At 41.0% G+C, this 27549-nt stretch overlaps 2 protein-coding genes across 5 annotated transcripts in view; both read left to right on the top strand.

The window, feature by feature from the left end:
* Positions 1 to 9615, top strand: part of LMBRD2 (LMBR1 domain containing 2) — a 44253-nt gene extending 34638 nt beyond the window's left edge. For all 3 annotated transcript variants that reach the window (XM_054583938.1, XM_054583940.1, XM_054583941.1), the window contains 2 exons: positions 2515 to 2641; positions 3741 to 9615. In XM_054583938.1, coding sequence (XP_054439913.1) covers positions 2515 to 2641; positions 3741 to 3801 — 188 coding nt within the window. In that variant the 3' untranslated portion in view covers positions 3802 to 9615. The remainder of the gene's footprint in view (positions 1 to 2514; positions 2642 to 3740) is intronic.
* Positions 9616 to 11284: 1669 nt separating this feature from the next.
* LOC129079050 (UDP-glucuronosyltransferase 3A1-like) lies at positions 11285 to 27076 on the top strand. Of its 2 annotated transcripts, XM_054584016.1 has the most exons (7): positions 11285 to 11375; positions 12209 to 12310; positions 14954 to 15065; positions 17334 to 17865; positions 21751 to 21979; positions 23044 to 23263; positions 26800 to 27076. In XM_054584016.1, the coding sequence occupies exons 1-7, from the start codon at positions 11285 to 11287 to the stop codon at positions 27074 to 27076; spliced, it is 1563 nt and encodes a 520-aa protein (XP_054439991.1). The 2 variants fall into 2 exon arrangements, with proteins under 2 accessions (XP_054439991.1, XP_054439992.1); XM_054584017.1 differs by lacking the exon at positions 12209 to 12310.
* Positions 27077 to 27549: the final 473 nt, after the last annotated feature.

The following is a 27549-nucleotide window of genomic DNA, read 5'->3' as shown; positions in this document are numbered from 1 at the left end:
AAAGCTTGGATAGAATCAGTATATTGACCAAATATATACAGTTGACATTTGAACTAGGACATTTCTACTGACAAAGTTTTTTTTGTTTTTCTTTTAGTTACACAGTATCTTCTTAGTTAAGTAGTAGAGTATCATGTTATAAATGAGAACTTTAATTTGGTAGGTTGTAAAAAACAAGGGCTCAAATATTTCCTGGCACATATTTAGCATTAAATGAAATAATGGAGGAATAAATTGAACATCAAGAGGAAGAGATATACTTCTGCCCTGTCTGGTGTGCCCCAGCTGGTTGGAGTGTTGTCCTGTAAACCAAAAGGTCACATGTTCGATTCCCAGTCAGGGCATGTACCTAGGTTGCCTGTTTGGTCCCTGGTCAGGGCGCATACGAGAGGCAACCCATTGGTTTCTCTCACATAAATGTCTCTCTCTCTCCCATCCCCTTTCCTGCCCTTTCCCACTCTCTAAAATCAGTGAGCACGTCCTCGAATGAGGACAAAAAAAGAAAAAGGGGAAGAGATACACCTCTTGCTCTTAAAGTCTTCCATTCTTTTTCTCCTCTTGCCTTTCTTACTCTATAGTATTTAATAATACAATATATCATTGTAAGAAAATTAAAGGAGAAGTTCATAATAATGTTATCAAGCACCCTATGTATTGATAGCACGAGTTATAAACCCATTCTATTTCAGAGCATTTTCAAACCACTATGCTTGAAAAATTGCCTTGCACTTTCAGAATTAACAACCAAGAGAGCTTGTTTACAGATTTTTATGATAATAAATGTCATTTAAATGTCTGCCATCAACTGCAATATTGCACTGAGATTTTAGTAAAATAATTTGTTTTTACTTTCCATTATATTCTTTAGAGTGCCTTAATTGAAATTCCATTATGACCCTCTTGAAATTTGGTTCAAATTAGATCATAAAGCCAGCTAACCATATTAATTAGAAGTACTTTTATACTATTTTGAAAGTGAAACTGTATTTTAAATGCTTATTTTTATATTTTGAATATGAAGACTAGGTATAATCTCTTATAAAAAAATAAAATCTGAGTGATTTCTCTTTTGAAAAAATAAAATAAAAAAGCTCTTTTGTGCTCATCAGTTTCCATTAGTGTTCGTGTATTTAGTGTGTGGCCCAAGACGACTCTTGTTCCAGTGTGGCCCAGGGACACCCAAAGGCAGGGCACCCCTGCGAGGAGGCCAGTGAGTGGGGAGGCCACAGAGGTGGTTGGGAGACAGCTACTACTGTGCTCAGGAGTTTGGAATTTGTCCCAAAGATAAGATTTCAACCTGGAAGGAAGCATGCTCAAATTTTTGATCTAGAAAGACTTAAGACAGCAGTGAAAGCATGGATTTTCAGGGAAGTGAGGCCCAGAAACCAGTTTACTGTCACTTTTGGTAATGCTGCCGAGAAGGGAGGAGGGCCGTGTCCCTGGAGATGGAGACGAAAGGGTGGGTTTGAGTGACACCGAGAGCAGGAGAAGGAGGAAAGAGCTAAAGTTTAGTGAGAGCTCGGAGATAGAGGGAGGGTTTTACGGGAAGGTCTGGAAGCTTGCTTACCGTGGAAAAGGAGTTAACAGAGCAGAAGGATCTGAGGGAATGGGAGAGCGGTTAAGAGAAGAGAAAACATAAAGCCTTAGGGTGATGAGTTAGAGGGAACCCGGCATGTGGTAGACAACCGGTAGGTGCTGAACGAAGGAGAGAAAAGATGAAGGGGAGAGTCCAGGACAGGATAGAATGGGTTTGCCCTAAGTGTTCTGAAAGAACATTGTCGTAAAGTGATTTAAGAGCAACTGTGAAGGAAATCGCATCCACATAGGGAAGGGAGGCTCTGTGCCTTGGGTCTTTGCTGACCAGGATGTTGGCGACCATTAGCCATATGTGGCTGTTGAGCATTAAAATTAATCTCATGTAGCTCTTTCTACTTTTTTAATGTAGCGACTAGAATAATCAGAAGTAAATATGAAGCTTACATTTTTTTTTTCTTTTTTGGTCATCGCTGCCTTAAAATCTTGTCTCTTGGGAAAAATATTCAGGCCTTTCTTAAATAGCTGGAATTGAGAACACCTTAAAGAAAATCTTAGCCAAGAAATGAGATATAACAGCCCCTGGATTCACTGTAAAACCGACGGAAACTTGATTATGAATAATTTTACTGTTCTCAGAATTTAATTATGAATAAGGAGAATTCATATGTGATTATGAATAAGGAGAATTCATGCAACAGTAAAACCAGTTCAGTAATAACTCTGATTCATAGTAATTAAGTCTTTGCGCTATACCTGCTTCTGAGCTTAGACGAGCTACAAGGGAGAACTTTCTTGTTATTTTCTATCACACTATTTATCATTTTAATCTGATTGTAAGGAACCATGTAGTTATCTTTTCTTAATATTGTCACAATCAAGATTCAGATCCTTTATAATCTTAACTTTTCTTTGGGTTCATAGACTGTGACCCATAAAAACAACAGAAAAGTAAACATTTTTTTTTCTTTTTTCTTGCAGCATCCAAATATACCAGGGCTAATAACAGGACTGAAAGGGACCGAATAGAACTCCTCCAAGATGCAGAACCTTTGGATTTTAATGCAGAAGCATTTACCGATGATCCTCTTGAATCGGAATCAGGAAGGCAAGTTCCAGCTATGTCACTGTGGCTCCAGCAGCCCTCTGACATTTTAATTCCACACTGACCTGACAAGATAGAGAAACATAAGGAAAGTGTCCATCTTTACTACTAATAAAAAATATATGAAGCAACCTTTGATGCCTTATTATACCTTCTAAAGCTTTTCTCTTTTTAAAATTGTAGCATCCAGCGGCGGTAATTGAAATCTTAATTGAGAACTACTAGTGACATTATAAATAAGCAAGAATTGAAATTGATAATAAGAATCTTAAATTAATAATGCCTCTTTCTGATAACCTCATGTATAAAATTTATCTTATTGAGCAATAGCCACCTAGCTATGACTGGGTGTCAGACACTACACTAAGCACTTTTACAATGATACTCTATCATTCTGTGGCAGTAAATCCAGTTGGATTTGAATCCAGAGAAGCTCAGCGACTCACCCAGAGTCACACAGAGTCTGGGTGATGGCAAAGTTAGGTATTCAAACCCCAGGACTCTGGCTACATAGTCTGTGTTTTTAGCCACAGTGTTATGTGGAAATCATTAAACAAAAGCAAATATGATGTTCATGAAGATATTTGCTATACTATTGCCTATAAATAGCAAAACTGTATTCTGTTTATATTCAACAATCAAGAGTGGTTGTTAAATCAAGAGTAGCATTATGTAAATTTGTAAAGACACAGATCTATGCAGATACTGAAAGGAATGGTGTATCCTATTTATCTAATTTTCTTCAATTTTTATGATATTTTTTAGATTAGCTCCCTTTTAAAATAATTGTCAATGGATAGGTTTTCCTCTTAATCAAGAGTAAGTTCCATACTGTGTTTTACATCTCTCCACGCCTCTTCTTTTACCTCTCTCCCCATCATACATGCACTCTAGGCCCTAAACAGTTAGTTGTTGGTTGATTTATAATTATATAAATCCCTTTGGGATAATATCCTTGGAAAATAAATTCCTGCTTTCAACTGCTGGAGAGATATTACAGTGCTTGCAAATTTTGTAGCCACTTCTTTTTAATGTCTTCTTATTTTCTTCTTTTCCTTTATTATTTTTGATACCTCATATCATTTCTTTATCCATCTTTCAGGTATCAGCCTGGTGGACGATACCTCTCGATGTCTCGCAGCAGAATATTTGATGATGTTTAAAATTGGAAAGAATCTATGGAGTAACTAACCAAAATCAACACATCAGTTCAGTCTTTATGAACGTCTGTGTACCCTAGAATTTACACTGTATTCTCAGTGAAAAGTGTCAGGATAAAAAATACACTGAAAATTAATCACATCTTAGTAATAATAGTTTATTCTGCATTGAATAGAGTAGCATCTTTTCTAAAAGAATTTATTACATGCCTTTTCTGAAGAGTCTGCCTTAGAAGTACAGTTATAGTGGAGGGATTTAATTCATGATAAAGATCACTATGTTGAGATCATGTAATTCAGTTTGTTTCAGATTTTCTTTTCCAGGAAAGTTGATTTAAAGCTCTGATGCAGCCCTAAGTCAAACTAAATAACATGATACAATTCTATTTTGATTTACATTTTTGCTCTTTTTAAAGAATATGTTAAGCTTCTGTTTCCCAAAGAATTGGAGACCTCAAGTATCCATATTTACAAAACCTATGTCTTAGAACAAGGCTTACTTACAGACATAACTGAATGTAAAAAGCTCTTTTTCAACTCTGTATGTCTATTAGTGAGGTTTTTGCATGTACAATTAAGATTACACTTCAACCGATGGTGTTAGTGTCTTAGCGTGTGTATAATTCTTCCATTCTTTGGTAGTAACTGGAAATCGTTGTATGCTCTTGGTATTGCTTTGTAAAAGATTTCATTTCACCTTTATCATTGAATGTGTTGGTTTGTTTTGATTATACCATCTAAGGAGAGTCCTACACATTAATTGTAAATAGTAGGATTTTTTTTAATAACCAAAGGTTCCCACAAAATTCTCTAATTTTTAAGGTGCATGTTTATGCTTTTTGAAAAAGAACATCTGGTTACTCAAAGGTAAAAAGTGAATCCATTTTGTGTTATTACTAACACTTAAATTATAGTTTATAGAAAACAGAAAACTACAGGCATACCTTGGAGATGTGGATTCGGTCCCAAACAATATCACACAGCAGTAAAGTGAGTCTTGCAATAAAGTGAGCCATAATCTTTTTGCTGGTGGAGGGTATTGCCTTCAATTTATAAAAAAAGTGCCACCTGTGGGGTAAGATGTAGCGAAGCACAATAAAATGAGGCATGCCTGCGTATGGGAGCGGAAGAGTGTACTAGCTTATTGGTCAAACATGCTAATTATTTTAAATTGACTTTTTTAATCTTTGTGTTTAAGTTAGAGTTAGGTATTATATTTTAAATCATCACATTACACAGTGAATGCATTTGAGCACAACATGCTTGCAGAGCTTTTATGTTCCTAAGATGTTTGCAGGCCTCAGGAGAGCCGTGCTGTGGAGTCGCCCCACGGTGCCTGCACTTGAGCTTGCCCGCTGCCGTCTCTGCTGACGGCCTACTACCGTGCGATTTTCATAGTGCTCGCTTTCACTCCTGAGTATTCCAGTTTGAAGAGGAAGTATTTAGCCACTCTAACAATATGATAGTATGTTTCTTGAAGATAATCTTTCCCTGAATCATAACTTTTAATTTTTGTTTTCCTCTTTACTTAGCATTATCCTGTAAATTTCTAAAGACTCAGATCTATGCAGATACTGAAAGGAATGGTGTATCTTATTATCTAATTTTCTTCAATTTTTATGATTTTTTTTGATTGGCTCCCTTTTAAAGTAATTATCAATGGATAGGTCTTCCTCTTAGTCAGAGGTCATGTAGAGTGTCCATTTGAGATCGCGCACACGCAGCCTCCATCTGACGTGTGGTACAGGGCAGCAGGCCAGGAGCAGAGGGAATTCAGTGCTGATTGTAATTTCATGATTGACCTCTGAATACCATGGGCAAGTCATGGAACCTTTCAGTGCCTCAGTTTCTTCATTTGTAAAATGAAGAAGGAACTCGCTGTTTACCTCCTGATCTACCTCACAAAGCTATTGTGAGGGCATTGAGCTGAGGTTTACGTGTGGAGCTTAAAAAGAAAACAAAGTTAGCTGTTAGCTGTGTTGGATGGGGAAGTGACCACCCCACAGAGGGATCTAGGTTCTTTTTATTACAGAGAATCTTACAAGTCCCCAAAGCAAAAACTCTCTTGGGAAAATTCACCAGAAGTCCTATGAAAATAGTATTGTTTTATTATTTAGTCTTTGGAATATTTTCCTTAAGTATAATGTTTTTATCAGGTTTTGTCATAAAACTCAGATACTGTTGTAAAAATGAAGCAGAAAAAGAGAAGAAATTATCCAATTAGTTCTATAACTCATAATGCCCGAAGATAAATTGATAGGAAAGTGGAAGGGAATATACTACTTGCCTTTATTGTTAAGTTTTTATGATTATAATAATTGAAATATACTTCATGAACAGTAGATCACCTTACGACTTCTGAGTTAAGTGATCCAGAGTACTCAACTTTTTAAGGAGAATTAATCTTGCAGGATTTTACATATGATCATACTGGAAAGTTAACCTGGCTAGGTGAGTTCAGAAGACAGTGATTTAATCCCTGAAAGCTAAGAGTTTATTGCCAGGGAACTAAGTTAATATTTATTAAGCCTTCTTGTTTAAAAGACTATAGTAAGTACAAAAGATTTATTTTTTGAAAAATTTATTAAAATAGTAACATCTACTGCAAAATATTACTATGAAATTAATACACTTTACATGCAAAGTACATCTCTTGAAGTGTTACTTCCAGCAGTTACCTTTTGATGTCTTTTCTACGTGATAATAGTTACCTGATTAAATTTTCTGTATTATTTTTCTATAATTGTTAAAGAAGGATATTCAGTAAGCCAGTAATTAAAAATAATCACTGCAGAGAGTAATTAATAATCCACTAACTTCATAAATCACCTGTAAGTTGCACATTGTTTTGTTACTCTGTCAATAATCCATTATCAGTATGGCATCTTTGTAAAAATTATTATTTAAATAGGAAATAAGGTATAAGCCTAATTGTTAGAATTTATTCTCTTACCAAATGAATACAAGGGCTCTGGAATAATTGCATCACACAAGAGGCCCTTGTTTCACAAGAGCTAAATTAAAATATCCAATGGTTCTATATTTATAAAAAACAGATCAGAGAGCCTGGCAATATAAACCTTCAAAAACAAATTGCTGCCAGTTGATTTGTTTTTGGACTCTTCCATTGGATTAGATGCTCAGTTCTTAAATGTATGCTTTGTGTGTACCCAAAGGAAATGAAATGTGGGTGGGAAAGGCAGTGTGTGCTTTCTTAAGTATATTATAGCATATTAATGAAGGAATTTAATTTATGTACAATAGCAAACCTCACTTTTTTATAACTTTTTTATAACTAATAGGTTTAGGGAGTGTTCTTGATGGTATGTTGGTTACCATTTTAAAAGAAAAAACATACTCTCCATGATTATAATTCACACAGTTCAGTTGCGTGAGTTTTATATTTGTGATTTGAATGGACCATGCTTGAAAATCACAAGAACAATTACACTAAGAGACAAAACTTATCCCTGAAAAATCTTAACATACTTGAATCTCCAAAGTGTATTGGGTTGTATTGTATTGAATTCTAAACATAAGAAGAAAATGGGTGTAGAGGCTTAACTTCCCTTTCTCATTCCACTTACACCTTCCTTTCTTTATGAGGTCTCTCTTTAGAGTATGGCTTTTAGTCTTGACAGATTTTTCTTCTGTTATTTTTTATTGTATTTTCCCTCTATTCTTCTGTAGTTTTGTGTACACAGTTGTTTTTGATAACAGTACACTCAAAAGGAACTAGTTTCAACTACAAATCCCACTAGTTAAATGGCTGTTTTTCACCTAAAGTAGTGAAACATGTTTTGTTAGGCAACTGCATGACATCTGAATGTAAACTTGACCAGTGCTGGTTGTGTGTCGTCTTTCAGATTGCTAAGGAGGGCGCTTCAGTAAAACTAATTGTTCTCAGTGTAATGTGTTAGCATAAAAATGTATTTCCAAAAGCAGTGATTGTTAAAAAAGCAAAACAAAAAATGTTAAAAATCTTGAGACTGCCCTGGCCTGAGTGGCTCAATCGGTTGGAGCATTATCCTATAATCAAAAGGTTGCAGGTTCAGTTCTCGGTCAGGGCACGTACCTAGGTTGCAGGTTTGATCCCTGGTCCAGGAGCTTATGGGAGGCAACCAATCGCTCCTTCTCTCTCCCATTGATATTTCTGTCTCTCCCTTCCTCTCTAAAAGGAACGAAAAAAATGTCATCAGATGAGGATTAAAAGAGAAGAAAAAAACACACTCGACATTTTTTTTAATGAAAGGAATTCATCAATATGACATCACTGTTAAAATTTTTATTAGGAGAGGTGGGAACATATAAGAGGGTTAGAGTCGGCCTCCTAAAATAGGAATTCCCTCTGTACAGGGTACTTTACAAGTCAGTGACTTGTTCCTGGAAGCCCCGGCAGGTAGCTCCTTGTCCAGTTTCCAGGGAGCCAGGTCCTGTGAGCCACCTGCGGCTCAGAGCAGGCCCTAGCCCTGCTCTGTCCCCAGCCCCACCACCCTGGAAACATGCCCTCACCTTTCATTTCTTTCACGCTCAGCCCAATATTCCTAAAATTTTATTCTCATTTTCAAAAGATCTGTCCATTGAGGTTGATGGAAGCCTTGGTGTAATATTAAGTGTGTTAATAAAGCAAGAAAAGTGACACATTCTTCTCATGGATATCCTAAAAGACATTTGTTTTTAATACATTCCCTGGGGAAAATTAACTTTTTCCCCCTAAAAATCCTTTGTGGTTATTTTGATCTCAAGTTATTTTTGCAAAAAGTAATTCTAGTGTGCTTAGTGGAGAAAAAAAAGTGTCTTGCTATGGCAGACATACAAGGAAAAGTCAAAATTTATTAACTGACTTTATGACACCATTTTGAGTTGATATTGTTGATATAAATATTATCAACCTAATTGCTTAGAGTTGTATTTCTCAAAAGGAAGTTGGCTAGCATCTTCCCTACTTAGTACACAAAGTTGTAGGGGAGAGACTGTGTATTTATTTTTTAAATGCAATCCAATGGATTTGTTTTTGTCCATATTTTGAAAACAAGCTTGAAGAATTTTTCTCATTTTAGAAGGTAGAGAACATGTGGACCTGTCTTTTAAATTACTGTAATCTAATATATATTTATAAATTATACCATTGAAAAAGAGGTCTGATACTGATGTTACTTCCTAGTATTTAATTTTTATAAAATGTTTTGTAAGTAACTAATTGTAGTATTGCTTTTAAGTAGTTTAAAAAAACCTTTCTCAAATAAATTCTGCCCAGAACCTATTTCCTTAGGGCAATATTCTAAAGTTCACTAGTCCCGTGTGAATTTGAAATATTCCTATATCTCTTTAGTATCTTTTTATATATACCAGTACCCAAACAAAGTATAACAAAAGCCTAATTTCTGTGTTGCATTAATAAAGTATGTGCTAATTATCTAATTCAATGGATTAGGTGAAATAAAAGATAAGCCTTTTTCAAATGTGTATCTGATCATACTTTTTCAAAATGTTCATCATGTTTATTTTGGTGCATGATGCCAAATTTATCTTTAATCAGCTATTACTACCTGATTTGTATATCTGATCAGTGGGTTGTGGATTTAACTATTTTTCTCTGCAAATTCTCATTACATTTTCAAATATGTATTTGGAAAAAGCTGCAAAGTGCTATCTATTAAGTAAATTAGCATCTTTGGCCTTATCTATGCATAATGTTTCCAGTTTGGTTTTGACAAACTCATGGGCTTGCAATTGCTCTGTAGTATTTTAACTTATTGTGATGTAATACATTTTTTGAAATGTTTATTTGATTAGCTGTTAAAATATAGAAAATTATGTAGCTTTGCATGAAATAAAGTACATTTCTATAAGTTACTAAGAATTTTGCTCATTATTTATGAGTTTTGTATCATACTATCTTTAAGATTAAACTCTTAAGTAGACTAAAGCATTCTTTGTTTCTTAGAAATTTATTAACAGATATTATAAAATAAATGCTTTAAGATGTACTTTAAGTTCCATATTACTTTATCCTGTGTTTATAATTAACACAAGTAATTGTGATAAAAACTAGAGCAGAAATCACTGAAATTGAAAACAGGAAAACAAAAATCAACAAAACGAAAAGCTATGTGTTTCAAAAGATAAAATCGATGGAACTCTAGCCAGGTGGAACAAGAAAACAGAGTTGCTTTTCTATATATCAAAAGTTTGAAATGTAAAACACCACCATTAACAGTCTAGCTAATGCAGTAAGACAAGAAAAGGGCTGTCTTTGCTTGCAGATGCCATGATTATATAGAAAATCCAAAAGAAATAACCAAAAAAAACTCCTCCTAGAACTAATAAATGCTTATAGCAAGTTTGTAGGACGCAAGGTTAATAGGCAAAAATCAATCACTTTTCCATATACCAGCAACAGACAGGTGGAATTTGAAATTAAAAACACAGACCATTTACATTAGCACCCCCAAAATTAAAAACAAGTAAAAATATAGCCAAAAAAAAAAAAAATAAATTGTGTATGAGTAAAAAACCCCCACAAAATTCTGAAAGAAATCAAAGAACTAAATAAATGGAGAGAGATTCCATGTTCACGGATAGGAAGACTCAATATTGAGGTGTCAGTTCTTAAATGCTGAGTGTACATTTTCTCAACCACGTCGACATTTTATAAACTATTTCTGCTTTGGTTGCCATGAAGTTGCTTCCCTAAGTAGGTCTCATTGCCACCGCCTCATTCAGCCCTGAGCTCTATCCAGTGGTCCTGGAAGTGTCCACAGGCCTGTCTGACGGGGACCACCCCCAGGGAAGGGGGCCTCATGCAGGCCCCGCCCTCCAGGGGAGAGCGTGACCGTGTTTTGTAAGCCCGGGCGCCAATGGGAATGGACCAAAGGGTTTCAGGGAAACTCCGTATGTTCCCCAGTCAGGCCTCAGCCCCAGTTCCACCTGAATGGGCTGCTGCTCTGACATCCCGAATTCCTGTCTATGGATAGACAGTAGGCACACATTGGATACTGTTGTTTACCATTATTTCTCCAGTTTCCAAGAGCATTTAACATAGTTCAAATGAATAAAATAGCACTATTTTTTAAACAACACAAACATTTGAACATTGCATTTCTCATATCCCTTATTTTGAGTACTAGATGTTTTTTCTGTTTTAGTTGGATTTTATTTTGAAACTTTGTTTTCATATGGACAGTCAGCAGAAAAGTACTTATTCCTGCCAGTTATCTATCAACTACAAGAAACAAAAACCCTTTGACTTGTAGTTTCAAAGATCAACCTTCAAGTTCTCTTCAGAGCTACCTTGACATGTTGGGTTCTGTTAATTTTCATTGGTAAAGAAGCCTGGCCAGAAAAACTTCTGACCTACTAGGAGCAGACGCCACGCTCCCGGCAGCGCTAGGAGTGTGTCGTGGTGGCTGGTGAGGCTGAGGGAGCACGGGCTCCCGGAGACATGCAGCCTCTGGCTCCTCGGCAGGGTGCAGCGCGAGCCAGCATGCCTGCGCAGCGGGCGCTGCTTCTGGCCTTCCTGTTGTCCTGGCTCCCGCTCCTGGAAGGCGCCAAAATCCTGACTATCACCTTGTTGGGTGAGTGTTGGGAGGCATCAGGGAGCTAGCATGACTGGGCCGCTGGGCAGAGGAACCTTTCTCTCTGGGAGCTGTCAGGCCGTGGCTACAAGAAAGCCGCCCTTAGGGAAAGCACCAGGGCTTCTCTGAGCTGACAGCAGGCCAGGAAGAACGGGCAGCCTGCCTGAGCCCCAGTCCTGGGACCAAGTTTCTATAGGTCTTTCCATATTCCTTCATGCCCATCAGGCCCCACGGGTTTCTTAAGGGGGCCTGGACGGTGGGCTACAGGTATCCCAAGATGTCTCACTTTAAGTGGAGCCACGCTCAGACCCCAAACGAATACCTCCTGCTGGAAGTATTCATACTACAAGGAACTTTCTAGTTCCACCTCCTTCTCTGCATGACTGCCTCCTGGGGTCACTGTCCAACCACTTTCTGGGTTTCCCTGTGGTGAAGACCTCCAGTGCAGAGGGACTCAACAATAGCCCTGACTTGCTGCCAGCTGTGAAAGGCCACGTGCCCCCCACCACGTGTGGTACGTAATTAAGGGGCACGGCCCTTACTAAAGTGCAGTCTATTTCCTGGGAGGAGGAATGCTTTAGCTCTCTGCCCACCTAAAGCTTGTCACTGACACGGAGCCCCTGGGTCACAGGACAGGGAAACCGTGTAGAGCATTGCTAGAGGCGAGGCTCAGTAAGCCCGGAATCAGTCAGCAAGGACTCTGAGGGCCTAAATAGGAAACGAAGAGAGGAATGAAACTCTGTTCACCATCTCACCAGGGCTCATTCAGCAGCTGCCCTGATGCCCCATCCTCCCTCTCTATGCACCTCACAAAACTGAAGCCTTGCTTCTAGGGGGAAGCCATAATCTGCTGATGGACCGGGTGTCTCAGATTCTTCAAGATCATGGGCATGATGTGACCTATCTTCAACTTAGTGAACCTCATTTCTCATCAGGTATCATAGCTTCTTATTCTGTGGACTAGTACTGTCTTATTAAAATATAGCATGAGCCACAAATACAAGCCACATATATAATTGTTAAAATTCTGGAAGCCAGATTTAAAAAAAAATTTTTTTTAAAGAAACAGGTCAAACTAATTTTAATATATTTTATTTAACCCAATATATCCAAATTATCATTCCAACATGTAAATGATACAAAAATCATTAATGAGCTAGTTCACATTTGTTTACATTGTCTTGGAAGTCTGGTGCATATTTCACAGTTCACACTAGCCACATTTCAAGGGCTCAGTAGCCACAGTGACTGATGGTGACCGTGCTGGAGAGTAGTGTTTGGACCCTCCTTCCATAGATGATAAGCTGTGAGTGCCTTGCCTATGTTAAATTTTCTGCAAAACTTCATTTTAGGCCTCTCAATAGATATAATAAGAAAAGATATGTGTGTTGGTGCATGTTTATTCAAAGGTCTGTCTTAAACTATGACTTTAGCAGAGAGAGTGTGACATGCTCTTCAGCTCTGACCATCTCCGACATTTCTCTTTCTCTGCCCCGCACCCTCCCCTTCAGCCCGTCCAGGCCAACGCCCCACACACATTCCCCTGATTGAAATGCTGCTCTATTTATGGTGTTTGAAATCTCACCTCTAGTTTATGAAGATTGGATCAAGATTGATTAAGAATTCCAGAAAAAGAAAGCAGTGAAATTACAATAGAAACTTATCAAAAAACGACTCAAGAAAAATTTTCAGAACTAAAATACAGGAGTCCTCTTATTGACAGGCTCCACCCAGCACTTATCACAAAGAATAAAAAAATGACCTACAGCAAGGCAAATCATGGTAAAATTTCAGAATACCAATGATTAATAAAAAGCAACCTAAAAGTTTTCATATACTTCAATGATGAATAAGACTAAAAATGACATACAGCTTCTTAGCATTGGCGTTGCATACAGAAAATCAACAAGATTTTACAATAAAATAGTCTCAAAGGCTTTGCTTTTCATGTAACTTTAAATTTCTCAAGAAGAAGGGTTAAGTCTGACCAGAACAACAGGCTAACCAAGAAAGAGGAAGACCAAATGTCAGGGAATAGACTTGACTAAACAAAAGTGTTGAAGATATGCTGTAAAATATCAGCTGTGCAGTTGGTCAGGACAACAGTCAGTCAAGGCTGGATCAAAGGAAGGATCCAGGAGGAACACTTTCCTGGGGGAAAAAATTACTCAAAAAGTTGACCTTATTGAAAATTGTATTAAGAGAATATTGGAGGGAGTTGGGAGATAGACCAATAGACCCAGAAACAAAATAAAACAAAACTAAGCAAATAAAAAAGGAAGGTGATTATTCATTCTGGGGGCAAGAAAGTACACAAATGGAAACCAAATGATAATATACTATTTGGCTCCAAAGTGAATAAATTTTACACAGTCATAATAATGTAAACTCAGAATGTTTAAACCAATATTGTGACACAGCTGAGAAGATGCTTCTGAATAGCTCTGACATATTCCTGGGAATCGAGAAGGCTGGGTGCATATGTGGGGCTGTGAACATGCTCAAGAGAGACCTGAGAAGGTCCTAACAGCTCACTATCAGCTAACTGCGGATCTCTGAACACTCAGGAAATGAAGGCGGTGGCCGAGTTGTAACGTCTGCCAGAGCACTGAATGTGTGCCCAACACACACACTCCCCTGGGCAATGGCTAGGACTCTTACAGTTAGTTGTAAGTCATTTGAGGAAATCTCAGCCTAATTATGAGATGATCATTAATGAACTGATCAGAGATGTTCAGGGATGCACGTGACAAGAAAAATCGATTTTACAGAATTAGTTCAGGAAAGTCACTAACCGGCCACATCAACAACAACAAGGAAGAGCAGCAATAATAAACTGGGGATGGGGGAAAATCTTATTTCCAGAGTTGCCGCAATATGCTATTCAAAATGTCCAGTTTCAACAACAACAAAAAATTATGAGACATACAATACAAAGAATCAGGAAAAATATGTCATCAGAAAGCAATGAACAGAAACTGGTCCTGAGGAAGCCCAGGCAACATATTTACTAGGCAAAGACTTTAAATCAGTGATTATAAATATGTTTAAGGAACTACAGAACGTTGCATCTAAAGAACTAAATGAAAGCTGAGAACAATAATAGCAATTGCTTATAAGTTTGAGATTTCCTTTTTTATTATTATTGATTGAGTTTAGAGAAAGCGAGTATACATGTGGGAGAGAGACATGGATTTGTGGTTCCACTTATTTAGGCACTGACTGGTTGGTTCTTGCATATGTCTTGGCCAGGGTCAAACCCGCAACCTTGGCGCGGGGTTGATACCCTAACCAACTGAGTTGCCCGGCCAGGGCAGGAGATTTCTTTTGAGGATGAGAAATGTTCTAAAATTGATTGTGGTGATGGTTGCACTGCCATGCAGACTTACGAAAATCCACTAAATTGCACACTTTTCAAGGGTAAACTTACGCTATGTGAATTGTATCTCAATAAAGATATTTTAGAGAAGAAATTTTCTGAGAAATAAGGGAAAGGGCTAAATTGGGTTTCAACATTCCTTGTAATATGTTATAGGTGTGTGACATTTAATTGATTTTTCTCTTCGGTTTCTTCTTAGGTTTTAAAAGGGAAGAAAAATACCAAGTTGTCCGTTGGTCTCCTCCTGAAGACTATAAACAGGAATTCAAGAAATACATTGATTTCTTTTTAAAGGAATCTTTCCTGGGAAGGTAATAGTTTTTTATTTTAAGTAAATGTAAAGCAATTATTATTTGAGACTAATGAATGGATGAATGGATGGGAATATCTCGATCATCCCTGAACCAGTCATTTCAGGCAGTCTTGGGGATGTGGCACTCTGGTTAACATTCCCAGCATGTTCAGCTTTCAAGCCCGAGTGAACAAAGGAACTGGGAGTGGGGGTAATGTCACCCTAAGTATCAATTTAAAAAAACAACAACTCCTCACTTTGTCTTTAATCTCTCCAGCTCAGAGACAGTGATGGGCAACTCACCATTTCATTGTTGGATGAGGCCATAGTTACTGACTTTCACTTCCTTATGTTCCTCTCTCCTTTCATACATTTTTTGATGATGGGGTCACTTGCAGAGATCAATTTTTGCAGAACCTGAACCTGGCCATTTACCATCCATTCAATGCAGAACTTTGGGACTTGCTCTCAGCCTTACAGAGAATTATTAAAATACTAGACCAAAATATGTCACATGTTTCTTGACTAGCTTTTGACAGTTACTGAAAGCTTTCATTTGTCCCATATGTAATTAGGAAAATTATCCTGATTTGAGCATTGAATTCAAGAAGCTCCTCAGACCACTCTCTTTATGGCTTAAGCTAGCTGCTTTTTAAAAACTGTTAATCTTTGTTTTCTGCTTTCATTTTCCAAATGATCCAGTGAGAGCACGCTCATCAAATTTACTCCAGCCTAAGCGGGCTGCGCCTTTGGTCACATTTATTTTCCCCTCATAACCTCATGACCTTTCGGAAGGTGCCTGCCATGCCTGTCTCACGGCTGAAATGCCAAAAGAACGTCTCTTGCTGGTCCCCGACAATGATTAGCAATTATCCTTCCAGAAAAGATTTTCTTTATTGAAACAGAAGTTGTAAGAACTTTTGTCTCAACATTATTTCATTTCATCTTATTCTTTCTTCTGAACCAGTTTTAACTATAGTGGAACCATTAAAAAATACATGAAGGATGGTATACCCTGTGCTCTTCTGTTCGAGTAAATGCACATTTGCTTTCTGTCTCCCTTCAGAATAGGGCTTCTCAGTGCTGCCTGCCCATCATAATCACCTGAGGAGCTCGGAAAGCGTACTTACACCTGCGTCCTGCCTTCAGCATGTCTTGTGTAAGGCATTTACGGTGCACTACAGTGTAGACGTATTTGTAAAGCTCTACAGAAATTAAACAGTCAGGGTAGAGACCTGCCCCGCCCCTCCTCAAGCCATGTCTCTGCCCCACTCCCTCATGTCACCTCCAGAGGACACAGGGCAGGGTTCTAAGGGTTGGGTCTTCACTTCAGCAAAAGGCGGTCATACAGCGGACTGCTGATCATTCAGTTCACGAATTGCCTGCTTAATTCCTGGGTGTTGGGAAATTGGGAATTATCACTTGTCAGCTGATTCTCTGTCAGTTGATAACTGCAGCGCACGTTTAAACATTCTTATAAGAAAATTAAATAAATCCCCTCCAAAACAAAATAAAGCCTCAAGTAAAGGCTGCCAGAAATTAATACTCAGAGGGGTTTTAAGAATCTGCCTTACAGAAGAGGCACTTCAGGGCAGAGCAAAGTACCAAGTCCTTGTTCACTGGCCTTTAAAGGGGTCCCAGGCAACAGTGACCTCTTGGAAGGGTTTTCTGCCACTGGTGTGTGAAGACATCTGTTCACCCAAGAGCTGGAAGTGGGCGCCTGGCAGATGTCCCTGGCACAGTGCTTCTAAGAGAAGATGCTGTCCCCGTGGGAAACACCGTTCCTCCCCTTGGGTTCATGGGACCTGTCATCTGGATGCCACATCCCCAGGAAAACTAGTCCTACACACAGGCAGCCCTGAGGGCAAAGTTAACTGACCTCTCAAGCTCACACAGAGCAGAGCACCCGAGATGCACTTCAGCTTCCAGCCCTGAGAGATCAGGGCCGCCGCCCATCAGGCTGTGGCTGGTAACGTCTCCAAGAGCAAGAATGGCATCAAAGGATGGGTAGGGTAAGAAGCAGAAAGGAAGAGGGAAGGTAGGGTGAGGAGAAGAAAGGAAGAGGGAAGGAAGCAGGATCATTCTTAACTTCTGAAAGAATTGTAGCAGAGACAAAAACAAGGAAATGGTACGGTGGATTTGGAGGGCAAGAAAATGCCAGTGTCTGGAGCAGAAAGCTCTCCAGCAAGAGCCGCACAGGGCCAGGTGGCTACCACGGGGGCCTTTCCAGTGTTTTCAGATGAACACTTTCCTTGTATATTAAATATCTCTCACGTTTGTTTTTCAGAAACTCGTTTACCAGCTTTTTGAAGTTGATAAAGCTACTTGCAACTCAGTGTGGTCATCTGTTGAGAAGGACAGACATCATAGGCCCCTTAAAAAACGAGAGTTTCGACCTGCTGGTGGTTGATGGCACAGATAGTTGTGCTTTCCTGATCGCTGAGAAACTCGGAAGGCTGCTGGTGGCCGTCCTTCCTCTCACCTTCGGAGCCAAGGGTTTTGGGCTGCCTGAGCCTGTGTCTTATGTTCCAGTGTTTGACTCCCTGCTGACAGACCACATGGATTTCTGGGGCCGCGTGACAAACTTTCTGCTGCTCTTCATTTCTGCCTGGAGGGAATGGTGCGTCAGTGCCCAGTTCGACGACACAATAAGAGAACATTTTCCAGAAGACTCTAGGCCAGTGTTGTCTCATCTTCGACAAAAAGCAGAACTGTGGTTTGTTAATTCTGACTTTGCCTTTGACTTTGCCCGACCCCTGCTTCCTAACACTGTCTATATCGGAGGTTTAATGAGCAAACCTGTTGAACCAATACCTCCAGTAAGTAAAACCTTTCTTTTCAGACGTAGCGGGTAGGTTTGTCTTTTAAAGACATAGCTAAACAGTCCTACAAGGTGATTGTATGATTTTTATGCAGCACCAAGCGCTGCCGCAGAGTTTTAGTTATTCCACGTGCACCGTTGGGTGTGGTCAGTCTTTTTATTTTAGCTCTTCTGGTGGGTGTGAAATGGTGCCTTCAGTTTCAATTTTTATTTCCTTGATGTCCACTGATGTTAAACATTTTTTTCTTGTGTTGTCTGGTGATGTTAAACATTTCTTTATCTGTTGATAGCCATTCTTATACTTTCTCTTTTGAATTGTTTGTTGGTCTTTAGCCCACTTTTAGTTAGGTTGCGTTTCTTTTGGTTGTATATTTGTAAAACTTCTTTTCATGTTCTGGATAAAGATCTTTTCAACTGTGAATACTTTTCTCAATCTGCAGATTGCCTATTCACTTTCTTACTCTTGTGCTTTGATGAACAGAAGCATTTATTGAGTTGGCCAAAGAATTCATTTAGTTTTTTCTATACAATGACTCTAGTGACACTTAGTTGTCATTAACTCCAATCAAAACAAACAGTTAGATTGTATTGTGACAGCTGTCATACAGCATGCGTTTAAAAAAAGCTTATCAAAGTTGGTGCATTTTTGTGCAGCCATTTTAATATTGAAGATGGAAGAACACATGCAATATTTTCAAAGTATTACACTTTATTATTTCAAGAAAGGTAAAAATGCAACTGAAAAGCAAAATGATTTGTGCAGTGTATGGAAAAGGTGCTGTGACTGAGCGAACATGTCAAAAGTGGTTTGTGAAGTTTCTTTGTACTATTAACATTTTAGCCAAGTAATTCTTTGCTGAGGGGCTGTCTTATGCATTGCAAGGTGTTCAGCAGCACCGCTGGCCTCTACCCTCTGGAAGCCAGGAGGTAGCTGACATACTCAAAATGTCCAAACCAGTAAAGTTATTGGTGAAAAACGTGTTTTTTATTTTATAGAAAAAACTAAACAGACTTTTTGGCCAATCCAATGTGTTTCATGAAGCCTGGGCTTACCAATTTTTTTTCTTTTATGATCTAAGAAATCTCTGCCTGTCTCCAGGTGATAAGGATATTCTCCTATGCTTTTTCTATAGGCTCCATAGTTTTAGATTTTACATACAGGCATATGCTCCATCTTGAATTAACATGTGTGCACGAATGAGTGTAGGCATCTATGGCGTTTTTTACATGGTCGGTTGTTCTTTGGTCTTCCTGATTTCCCTAGGACACAGTACCAAGTGCTTACTCCCTAATACTTGCCCACCAAATGGTTGCTTTTGTTATGAATGGGTGGGGCTAGTGAGAAACCCAAATCTTATTTGTCTTCTTTTCTAACTATTGCTTCTTCCCTAGACCTATTGCTTTACTAAATATGGAGCTCATGTTCTAGCTTCTTAACCTTAGCCCTCAGAAAGCCACATCCAACCCCATACTATAACCTCTTATGTGGAGTCAGCCAACAAACAACTTACAACGTCTGCCTACTGGGTCTTACTATGGGGTTCTCAAACTGGGCTGCACAGTGGAATCACTTGGAGAGTTTTAATACAGTACCAATGCTGGGGGCCCGCTCCCAGATATACTGACTTAGTTGGTCTGGAGTGCAGCCTGGGAACTGGGAATTTTTATTTTTTAAGCTTCACCTGAGGATTTGAGAGAGAGAAACATTGATGCAAGGGAGAAACATGGAACTGTTTCTTGCCTCCTGTACATACCCCAACGGGGGATCAAATCCACAACCTAGTTTGTGCCTTGCTCTAGACTCAAACCTGCAAACTTTTGGTATGTGAGATGATGCTCCAACCATCTAAGCCACCAGCCAGGGCGCATTGGGAATTTTTTAAAGTTCTCCAAATGATTCTAATTTTCAGCCAAGGTTGAGAACCATTGACTTAGAGAAATACTGCGGAAGGTTTGAGAGGGCTGTGCCTGATACTGGGGCCAGAGCTATAGTGAGGAGAAATATTTCTGACAACCAAATATCTCCTGCTTCACAGAAACAAGGTGATCTATGGGAACTGGGAACTACTATGGGCACCTCATCAATGACATCTGCTTTATTGTCAGAAATGACTCCAGTGAGCTGCACCCTTCCCCTCTGGTACTTTGGAATAACACAGTCATGCTCTGTGTTAGCTTTCTTCCAAGTATGTCCTTAGCTTATCTTTGTCAGCTTCTCTTGGGATTCTTGTTAAAACTGTAGATTCTAGGCCCCCCCGCCCCAGACCTACTGAATCAGAATCTTCAGGTATGGGTCCTGGTAATTGACATTAAAAAAAAGATTTTATTTATTTATTTTTAAAGAGAGGGGAAAGGAGGGAGAAAGAAAGGGAGAGAAACATCTTGGTTGCCTCTTGCACCGCCCCAGCTGGGCCCTGGGCCCGAACAGTGCTCAGCCAACTGAGCCACACCGATCAGGGCTGGTAACTGACATTTTTAACAACATCCAAACTGCTTGTATGCAGATTAGATCTTTGAGAACATAAGACCGACTGTGAGGCTACCATTATTTTTTATTCTTTTCTCCATAGTCTGTGCTGTGTCCCTAAATAAACCAAAAAACTAAGATACTTTCACTATGAATTCAGCCCATGAGTATTCTAAGAGAAACACAATAGAGGAGAACATTTGTTCTCCCTAAATGCGGGTCTACTTTACTGTTGTGTAGTAGGAAGAATTCGGACTTCGGGGTCAGACACAGCTTGAGTTGATTTCCGGGTCTGCCATTTATTTGATGTGTTCCCTCCAACAAGTGACTGACCTTCTCTGAGCCTCAGCCCCTGGGTGTGTGAAAGAGGAATGACCTTACCCTCAGGATTGTTGAGATGATTGGATGAGATGTTTTGAAGGATTCCCATTAAAGTGCCTGGCACATGTTGGGCGTGAGTGACTAACTGGTATGGGCCATCTGACATCTTATCCAAGCCTGGTTAACAGGAGCAGAAAAATCAGACTCAGGCTTCTTGGCTTTTATCGAGAAGCAAAAATCCAGCTCCTCCTTGTGTCTTTGATGCTCTACATTCTGAGCTGGGTTGTAGCTTTGTATGCATTCTTGAGAGTTCTATCATCATATTTTTTTTCACCAGGGCTTCCCTTACCCATAGCAGCCACCACAGCGGGGAGAGGAGTGGTTTCAACGCCATAAGAAGTAGCTTGTGGGAGCAGAGAAATGCAGAGTGGTGAAGACAGACCCTCTCAGAGGCCCGCTCTGAGAACATCATTATAATTGAGTGGAGGTTGAGAGGAGCACAAATGCCGTTGAACTTCATAGCTGGCCTTTGGCAAAGGCCACACAGGTGGTTGCCACTGGCAAGCTGGGAACTCTTAGAAAATTGAGAAGAACTTGAGAGTACAGTGTGTACATTGTGACACACATATCATGCGTCTTCCTTGCTAACCGTCTTCCTGCACTACACATTTCTCCTGCTTCCCCAGCAGGGTTAGAGGAGATCCAGCTACTGACCAAGTGGGGACTCTGCTTCTCTCCCAGGTTCCTCTGCTCAGGGGGAGGGATGGTGTTAATACAGTCCTCTGGAGGGCGCTATAAAAACCAGCTCCCCTCTCCCCTCTTGACCCATAAGAGAAGAATTTGAAATTTGACTCATCCAATTATGAAGCCTGGAGAGAAAGCATGTACCATTCTCATGATCCTGAGAAATCAAGGCCCAGAAAATCTCTCTTTTAGGCCAACCGGCTTCAGCAGATGGTAACCTATAGAAAGGGGAGTCTTTGATTTACTGTGAACAGGGGACACACACGGAATTCACTGGAAAAGTGCGCTCCATAAACAGTATAAGTCTTATTGGCAGCCAGGTAGCAGCTTCATTGTCTTTGCTCTCTCCAGGAATTTGAGAAGTTCATTGCCCGGTTTGGAGATGCGGGTTTTGTCCTAGTGGCCCTGGGCTCCTCTGTGGACATTATTCCATCCCAGGTTCTTAAGGAGATGAACAGAGCTTTTGGTCAACTGCCTCAAGGGGTGATATGGAAGTGTAGTCCTTCTCAGTGGCCCAAAGACGTCACACTGGCAGCAAATGTGAAAATTGTGGACTGGCTTCCTCAGAATGACCTCCTGGGTAAGGGCGCCCTCTCTCTGCAGGCAGACAGCCACGACTGCCTTTTCCTCTCCCATTACTTTTTCTTTAGGGTTTATTCACAGCTCTCACTCCTGCCTGGGGCACTCCACCGTCATGTAAACGGAAAGTATCCGTTAGCGAAAGGCAAAGCATCAGAACAGGCTGGCCCTTTGGGGTCGCTTCATTTATTCATAACCCAGACCAGTGAACCATAGCCACTAGCGATATCCCAGTGGGCTCACTGTGGCTTCTTGCAATGGGCAGATGATCAGAACCAGCCGAACCATCCAAGGGGCACCTATAAGCTTTGGGACATTTCTCTGCACAACCAGAGAGAAGTCTCTTCTGTGCAGTGGCCTTGAGCCACCTGGGTGGTACACACAGACTCACTTGTAGACACCGACCTAACTCTTCCTTGCCAGAGGTGTGAGGCTCAGGTGCCATGGTGTCTATCCAATGTGACAAAATTCTTCATTGTCCTGTCTGAGATGTCATGATGGTATCTCCAAGGGGTTCCCTCTCTGGCCTGTGCTGCATTCTGGGGACACCCCGTGTGCATAGCTGCAGTTTGGATCAGAGTTACAGGGTGAGCTGGGAATACAAGTTTTGTGTTCCACCCCTGCAAATGTATTTCAGCAGCTTGTGGCAGAACCCCAGAATGGCACTTTACACGAGCGTTTTAGGGGTGTCTGAGTCCCCGGGCTACATAAATCCTTCCTCAACATTTTATTTTGCTCCAAATGAGAGGAAGGCAGAATGACAGGGACTGGCAATGCTAAGGCATCAGGCAAAAATCCCTGCTTAACAATGATGTAGAGGGATGATGGGCAGACCAGTAGGCAAGCGCTGGGAAGTAGTGCACTTAGTTCCGTCTCTGGTTCAGGTCTTAGACCGTGGTTCTGAGGAGGTGCACGGAGTGTCTCCCAGGTCATTGACACTTTACATTGGTCCCCAAATGCCCCTAGATTCCCTCATCACACATTTCCCTGATGATGCTGTTTTCCCAAGTTCTGGAAATTCTTTCTTAAGCTTTGTCCTTGTTCTCTTCCTTTTTTATGTCCTAGCTCACCCCAGCATCCGCCTGTTTGTCACTCACGGAGGGCTGAATAGTGTGATGGAGTCTATCCAGCATGGCGTGCCCATGGTGGCCATCCCTCTCTTCATAGACCAGCCTGGGAATGTAATACGAGTAGTAGCCAAAAATCTGGGTGTTTCCATCCTGGTAGAGAAGCTCACAGCGGAGACCCTGGCTCTTAAAATGAAACACGTCATCGGAGACAAGCGGTACGTAGTGGACCTGGCCAGAGGGTCCTCTGCCCCCAAGTAAGCTGAAATGCAGCGTTACGATGGCAGCTGACCTATTTTCCCCAAATGCCAAGTTAAAGAAATGCCTTATATATCGATAGGAGGAATTTAGGACAGATGACAGAAAGAATTTTCTGCCTTTAAAAGAAACTTCACACAAGTTTCTTTCTTAGAGTGTTTTGTTCTCTTGACGTGCTTAATGTGCAGTTTGAGCCAGGTGAGGGGAAGGAGCGTTCGTTTTACTTCTTCAAACACATGGTTCTTTCCTGTAGAGGCCTTTGCCCTTAGCTGTTCCTTAACATTGTTTCCGTTCACTGTCAACATCACCTCTTCGGAGAGGCCTTCTCTGATCAACCCCAGTTATCCTATAAAATTTCCCTTATAACATGGTTTGTACTGTACAATTCTGCTATGTATTTGTTTATTTATTTACTGACCTTTCCTCCAGCAAGAATGGAAGCTCCATGAGCAGGGAAGGGTCATATCTTCCTTTTTTCTCATGGCCTCTCTCACTGCCTTGCACATGGTGGCACCAGGAAGCAACTGGTGGACAAATGAAGGATAAGTAAACACGAGTCCTCTAAATCAGGGCCCAAGAAGCACACCTCGGTGCCTAAGGTCTATGAATCCCTGGAATTGTGCAATGGTATAAAACAAACATGTATTTGCATATACACATTTTCAGGAGGGTGTTTCTATAACGTTCATCAGATTCTCAATAGAGTTCACTAAGGTCCAGAAAGGCCAAGAGCTGCTACTTCTGGGTGGAGGGTCATTCTATCCCTGGAGTGATCCCTGGATGTTGTTCAGCATGATGCCTGGCGAGGGGTGGCACCAACATCTTCCAGAGACCCTTTTGGAACCCAGCGCCCTTCCTGGCAAATGAATAAATTAAGTGGCACAGGCTACTTAGAACCAGGACTTTGGAGTGGGCCTTTGCGAATCAGGACTTTGGAGTGGGCTCTCTGGTATGAACTACTCTCTGGGTTTCCTTCCTCTGGCCCAGAGGTTCCGAGACTCCTTGATGGCTCTTGCTTGTGGCCCTCTTCACTGCTGTGTGCCTGCCTCCACATCAGGAGGGAGCATCCACGCTGAATGGCTGCAACTTCAGTTCATGACCACGGGCCTGACATGGGCCCTCAACAAGGCCTGACGATCTTACTGTATTTTCCTAATCATCTTCCCTACCCACTTTCCTGTTAAGGTTTTCCTTTATTTTTATTTTCAATTACAGTCGACATGCATAATTTTATTAGTGTCAGGCGTACACCCCAGTGGTTAGACATAATATAACTTACTAAATAATCATCCCAATACATCTCGCACCTGCCACCGTACATAGTTATTAGAGTATTACTGACGATAGTTCTCTATGCTGAACTTTACATCCTCATGACTATTCTGTGCAACCGCTTTGTACTTCTTAATTCCTTCACCTTTTTCACCCACCCTCCAAGCTCCCCTCCTATTACTGTTTTACTTTTATCTTCTCAAACCTCCCACATGTTTTTCTCGCTCATTCTCAACATATGCTCTTCTTTGTTTTATTTTACTGGGCGGGGGAGAAACCATCAGCAAAGAAGTTCTACATGTGTTCACTGCCAAATTTACCAGCCTATCGGCCCACCTGCACCACCCTTGCTGCCTACCTGCCTCCCAACCTACCTGCCTCCCCACCTACCTGCCTTCTCCTCTCTACCCGCCCTTGTGGCTGAGTCCCTGTGGAGGCCAGGCCCTGCCCTGGGGAGGAGGACCACGGCCTCTCAGCTACTCGGAGCCCTTGCTTCTGCAATCTGTCCCCCTCCCTTCTGCGTTACTTGCTTTTCCCTTTCCTTTGGAACACTTTTATCCGTTAAAAAAAGAAACTTGTTGTAATAACTCTCATGCTTTTCCTCAACTTCTTATTTTGAGAAGCTTCAAATTCTCTGAAAAGTTACAAGAATAATACAATAAGATAATACTTGTCTACCCTTCATCTATATTTATCATTTATTAACATTTTACCTCACTGTGTTCTCTCCCTCCCTCTCTATTTTTTCGCAGAATATTTTGTATGTATATAAATGGCGGAATCCTTTGAGAATTTGTTGCAGACATCACAATACTTTACCTCTAAAGACTTCAGTATGTGTCTCCCATGAAGGAAGCATTTTCCTTAATAATCACAATGCAGTCATCAGAGTCCAGAAATTTAACATTGAAGGGTCCTTGACTTAAACTCTCTTGATCCTGCCTCGCCCTATAGTTATATTTCAAACCTAGGCTCTCCTTTACTGTAAACTCTTTCAAGGAGTTGTCTGTGTTCTTTGTCACCACTTCTCTTGTCCCAGCCTGTCCTCAGCCTGCTTCAGCAAGGTTCCCTCACTGCACGAAGCAGCTCTTGGCCAGGTCGCCAGTGGTGTCTACTCTGCCGAAGCCAATGACCCTGCCAGTCCTCATCTTGCTCATCCGGCCAGCATACTTCTCCCAACTGGTCACCGCCCGGTCCTTGAAGAGACGGCTTCAGTTGACCCAGACACCTTAGTCTATTCTCTCCCTTCACTGGCTGCTCTTCGTCGGTCTCCTTGGTTGATTCCTCTTCAGCCCCACAACCTCCAGGCTTTGTAGGGCTCCACATACCCAGGTCTAGTCCTTGGATCGCATCTCATTTCTAACTCACACTTACCTCTTGGGGTTCTCGCCAGTCTCATGGTTCAAAATACCCTCTGTGGACTACTGTTAATTTCCAAATTGATATCTGCAAAACTTTCTGCTCATTGCAGTAATCATTTCGCCTCCCTGACTGGCATCTCTTCTTCATTGTCAGGTAGGCATCTCAAAGGTGCCATGGCCAAATGTCGACTTTGGACTGCCCTTGACACCCTTAAACCTGCTGCTCAAATATTCCCCACTTCCGTAAATTATGACTCTGTGTTTCTTGCTTATCAGGCCCAAAACGTAGGTGCCTTTCACTTAAAGTTTGTAAAAATTTAGTTTAGATAACAAACACAAGGAAGAATAACAGAGGTTTTACTTTATCATAATTCAAATTTATAAAATTATTTGCTCTAGGATTTATAACCCAAAGAACTTGCTCATTTAAAATTTATTTTTTAATGCTTTAACTTCATTTAGGTCACAAAACTTTCAAGAACTTCTGTCCAGGTCAGAATCAGCTTTGGCCTCAGAATTGGCTGAATGTTTAACACATGGCCTTTGCCATTCCTCCGAACTGATTCATAGATGGTGTGTGGCAGAAGTAGGTTTACAGTAGTGAGTGTGCAAAACAAAGGGCTTATTCTTGTATTATTATTTATTAATTATTGTATTATTTTCCTTATGAACAACTGTTAACCTACTTTTGCCCCACCCTGTATATACATGCATATATACAGCATGTACATAAATATGGATATGTAGAATGCATATAGGTTCACGTATATATAAACAAAATATGTATATATTATATCTATATACACAAAATACATATACACCAAATAAATGTATATGCATATTTTGTGTGTCTCTCCTGACAGGTACAAATCGGCAGCGGTGGCCGCCAGCATCATCAGGCGCTCCCACCCCCTGACCCCCGCCCAGCGGCTGGTGGGCTGGATCGACCACATCCTCCAGACAGGGGGCGCGGCGCACCTCAAACCCCACGCCTTCCAGCAGCCGTGGTACGAGCAGTACCTGCTGGACGTCCTCTTGTTCCTGCTGGTGCTCACCCTGGGCACCGCGTGGCTCTGTGGGAAGCTGCTGCGGCTGGCGGCCAGGTGGCTGTGTGGGGCCGGGAAGCTGAAGAGGGCCTGATGCACAGCGCAGACTCGGACGGGGCTCGGTGGGGCGGGGGGGGGGGGGTCACCATTCCTCATGAGGCTCCCACCAGTTCTGGCGGCCCCTGTTCTCCACGTCACGCTCATGTGCTAACTTTGCCACAGATTCCTGCTCACTGGCTTCTTCCTTTGATCGGAGGGAGCCCTTTACTCAGCGCTGCTGCCTTCTTTGCTTCCTGGAGCCAGTCTGTGGGAAATTTGGGCCCGTGACCTTTGAAGCCCTTCCTCTTCATCACACCCTTTTCGTGGCGCTGAGACTCATCCGTTTCACGTCCGTGTCCCGGCCCCGTAGCTTCTCAGTGTCTTTCCCTCATCCTGCCTCCACCATTGTCACAGAGTAACTCCAGAGACAGGCGCTTTGCTAAGTCTTTTGTTTTCTGTTTGCTTCTCTTGCAAATTCATCACAGCTCGGGAAGCCTGTGCTTGCACCTGCAGGGCCTGATGCAGCTT

This window comes from Pteronotus mesoamericanus, unplaced genomic scaffold (genome assembly GCF_021234165.1).
Source record: "Pteronotus mesoamericanus isolate MK-2021 breed Mesoamerican mustached bat unplaced genomic scaffold, CSHL_Meso_final contig_75, whole genome shotgun sequence".
Taxonomy (NCBI): domain Eukaryota; kingdom Metazoa; phylum Chordata; class Mammalia; order Chiroptera; family Mormoopidae; genus Pteronotus; species Pteronotus mesoamericanus.
Note: the sequence above shows the minus strand (reverse complement) of the source record. Positions and strands in the feature narration are given on the sequence as shown.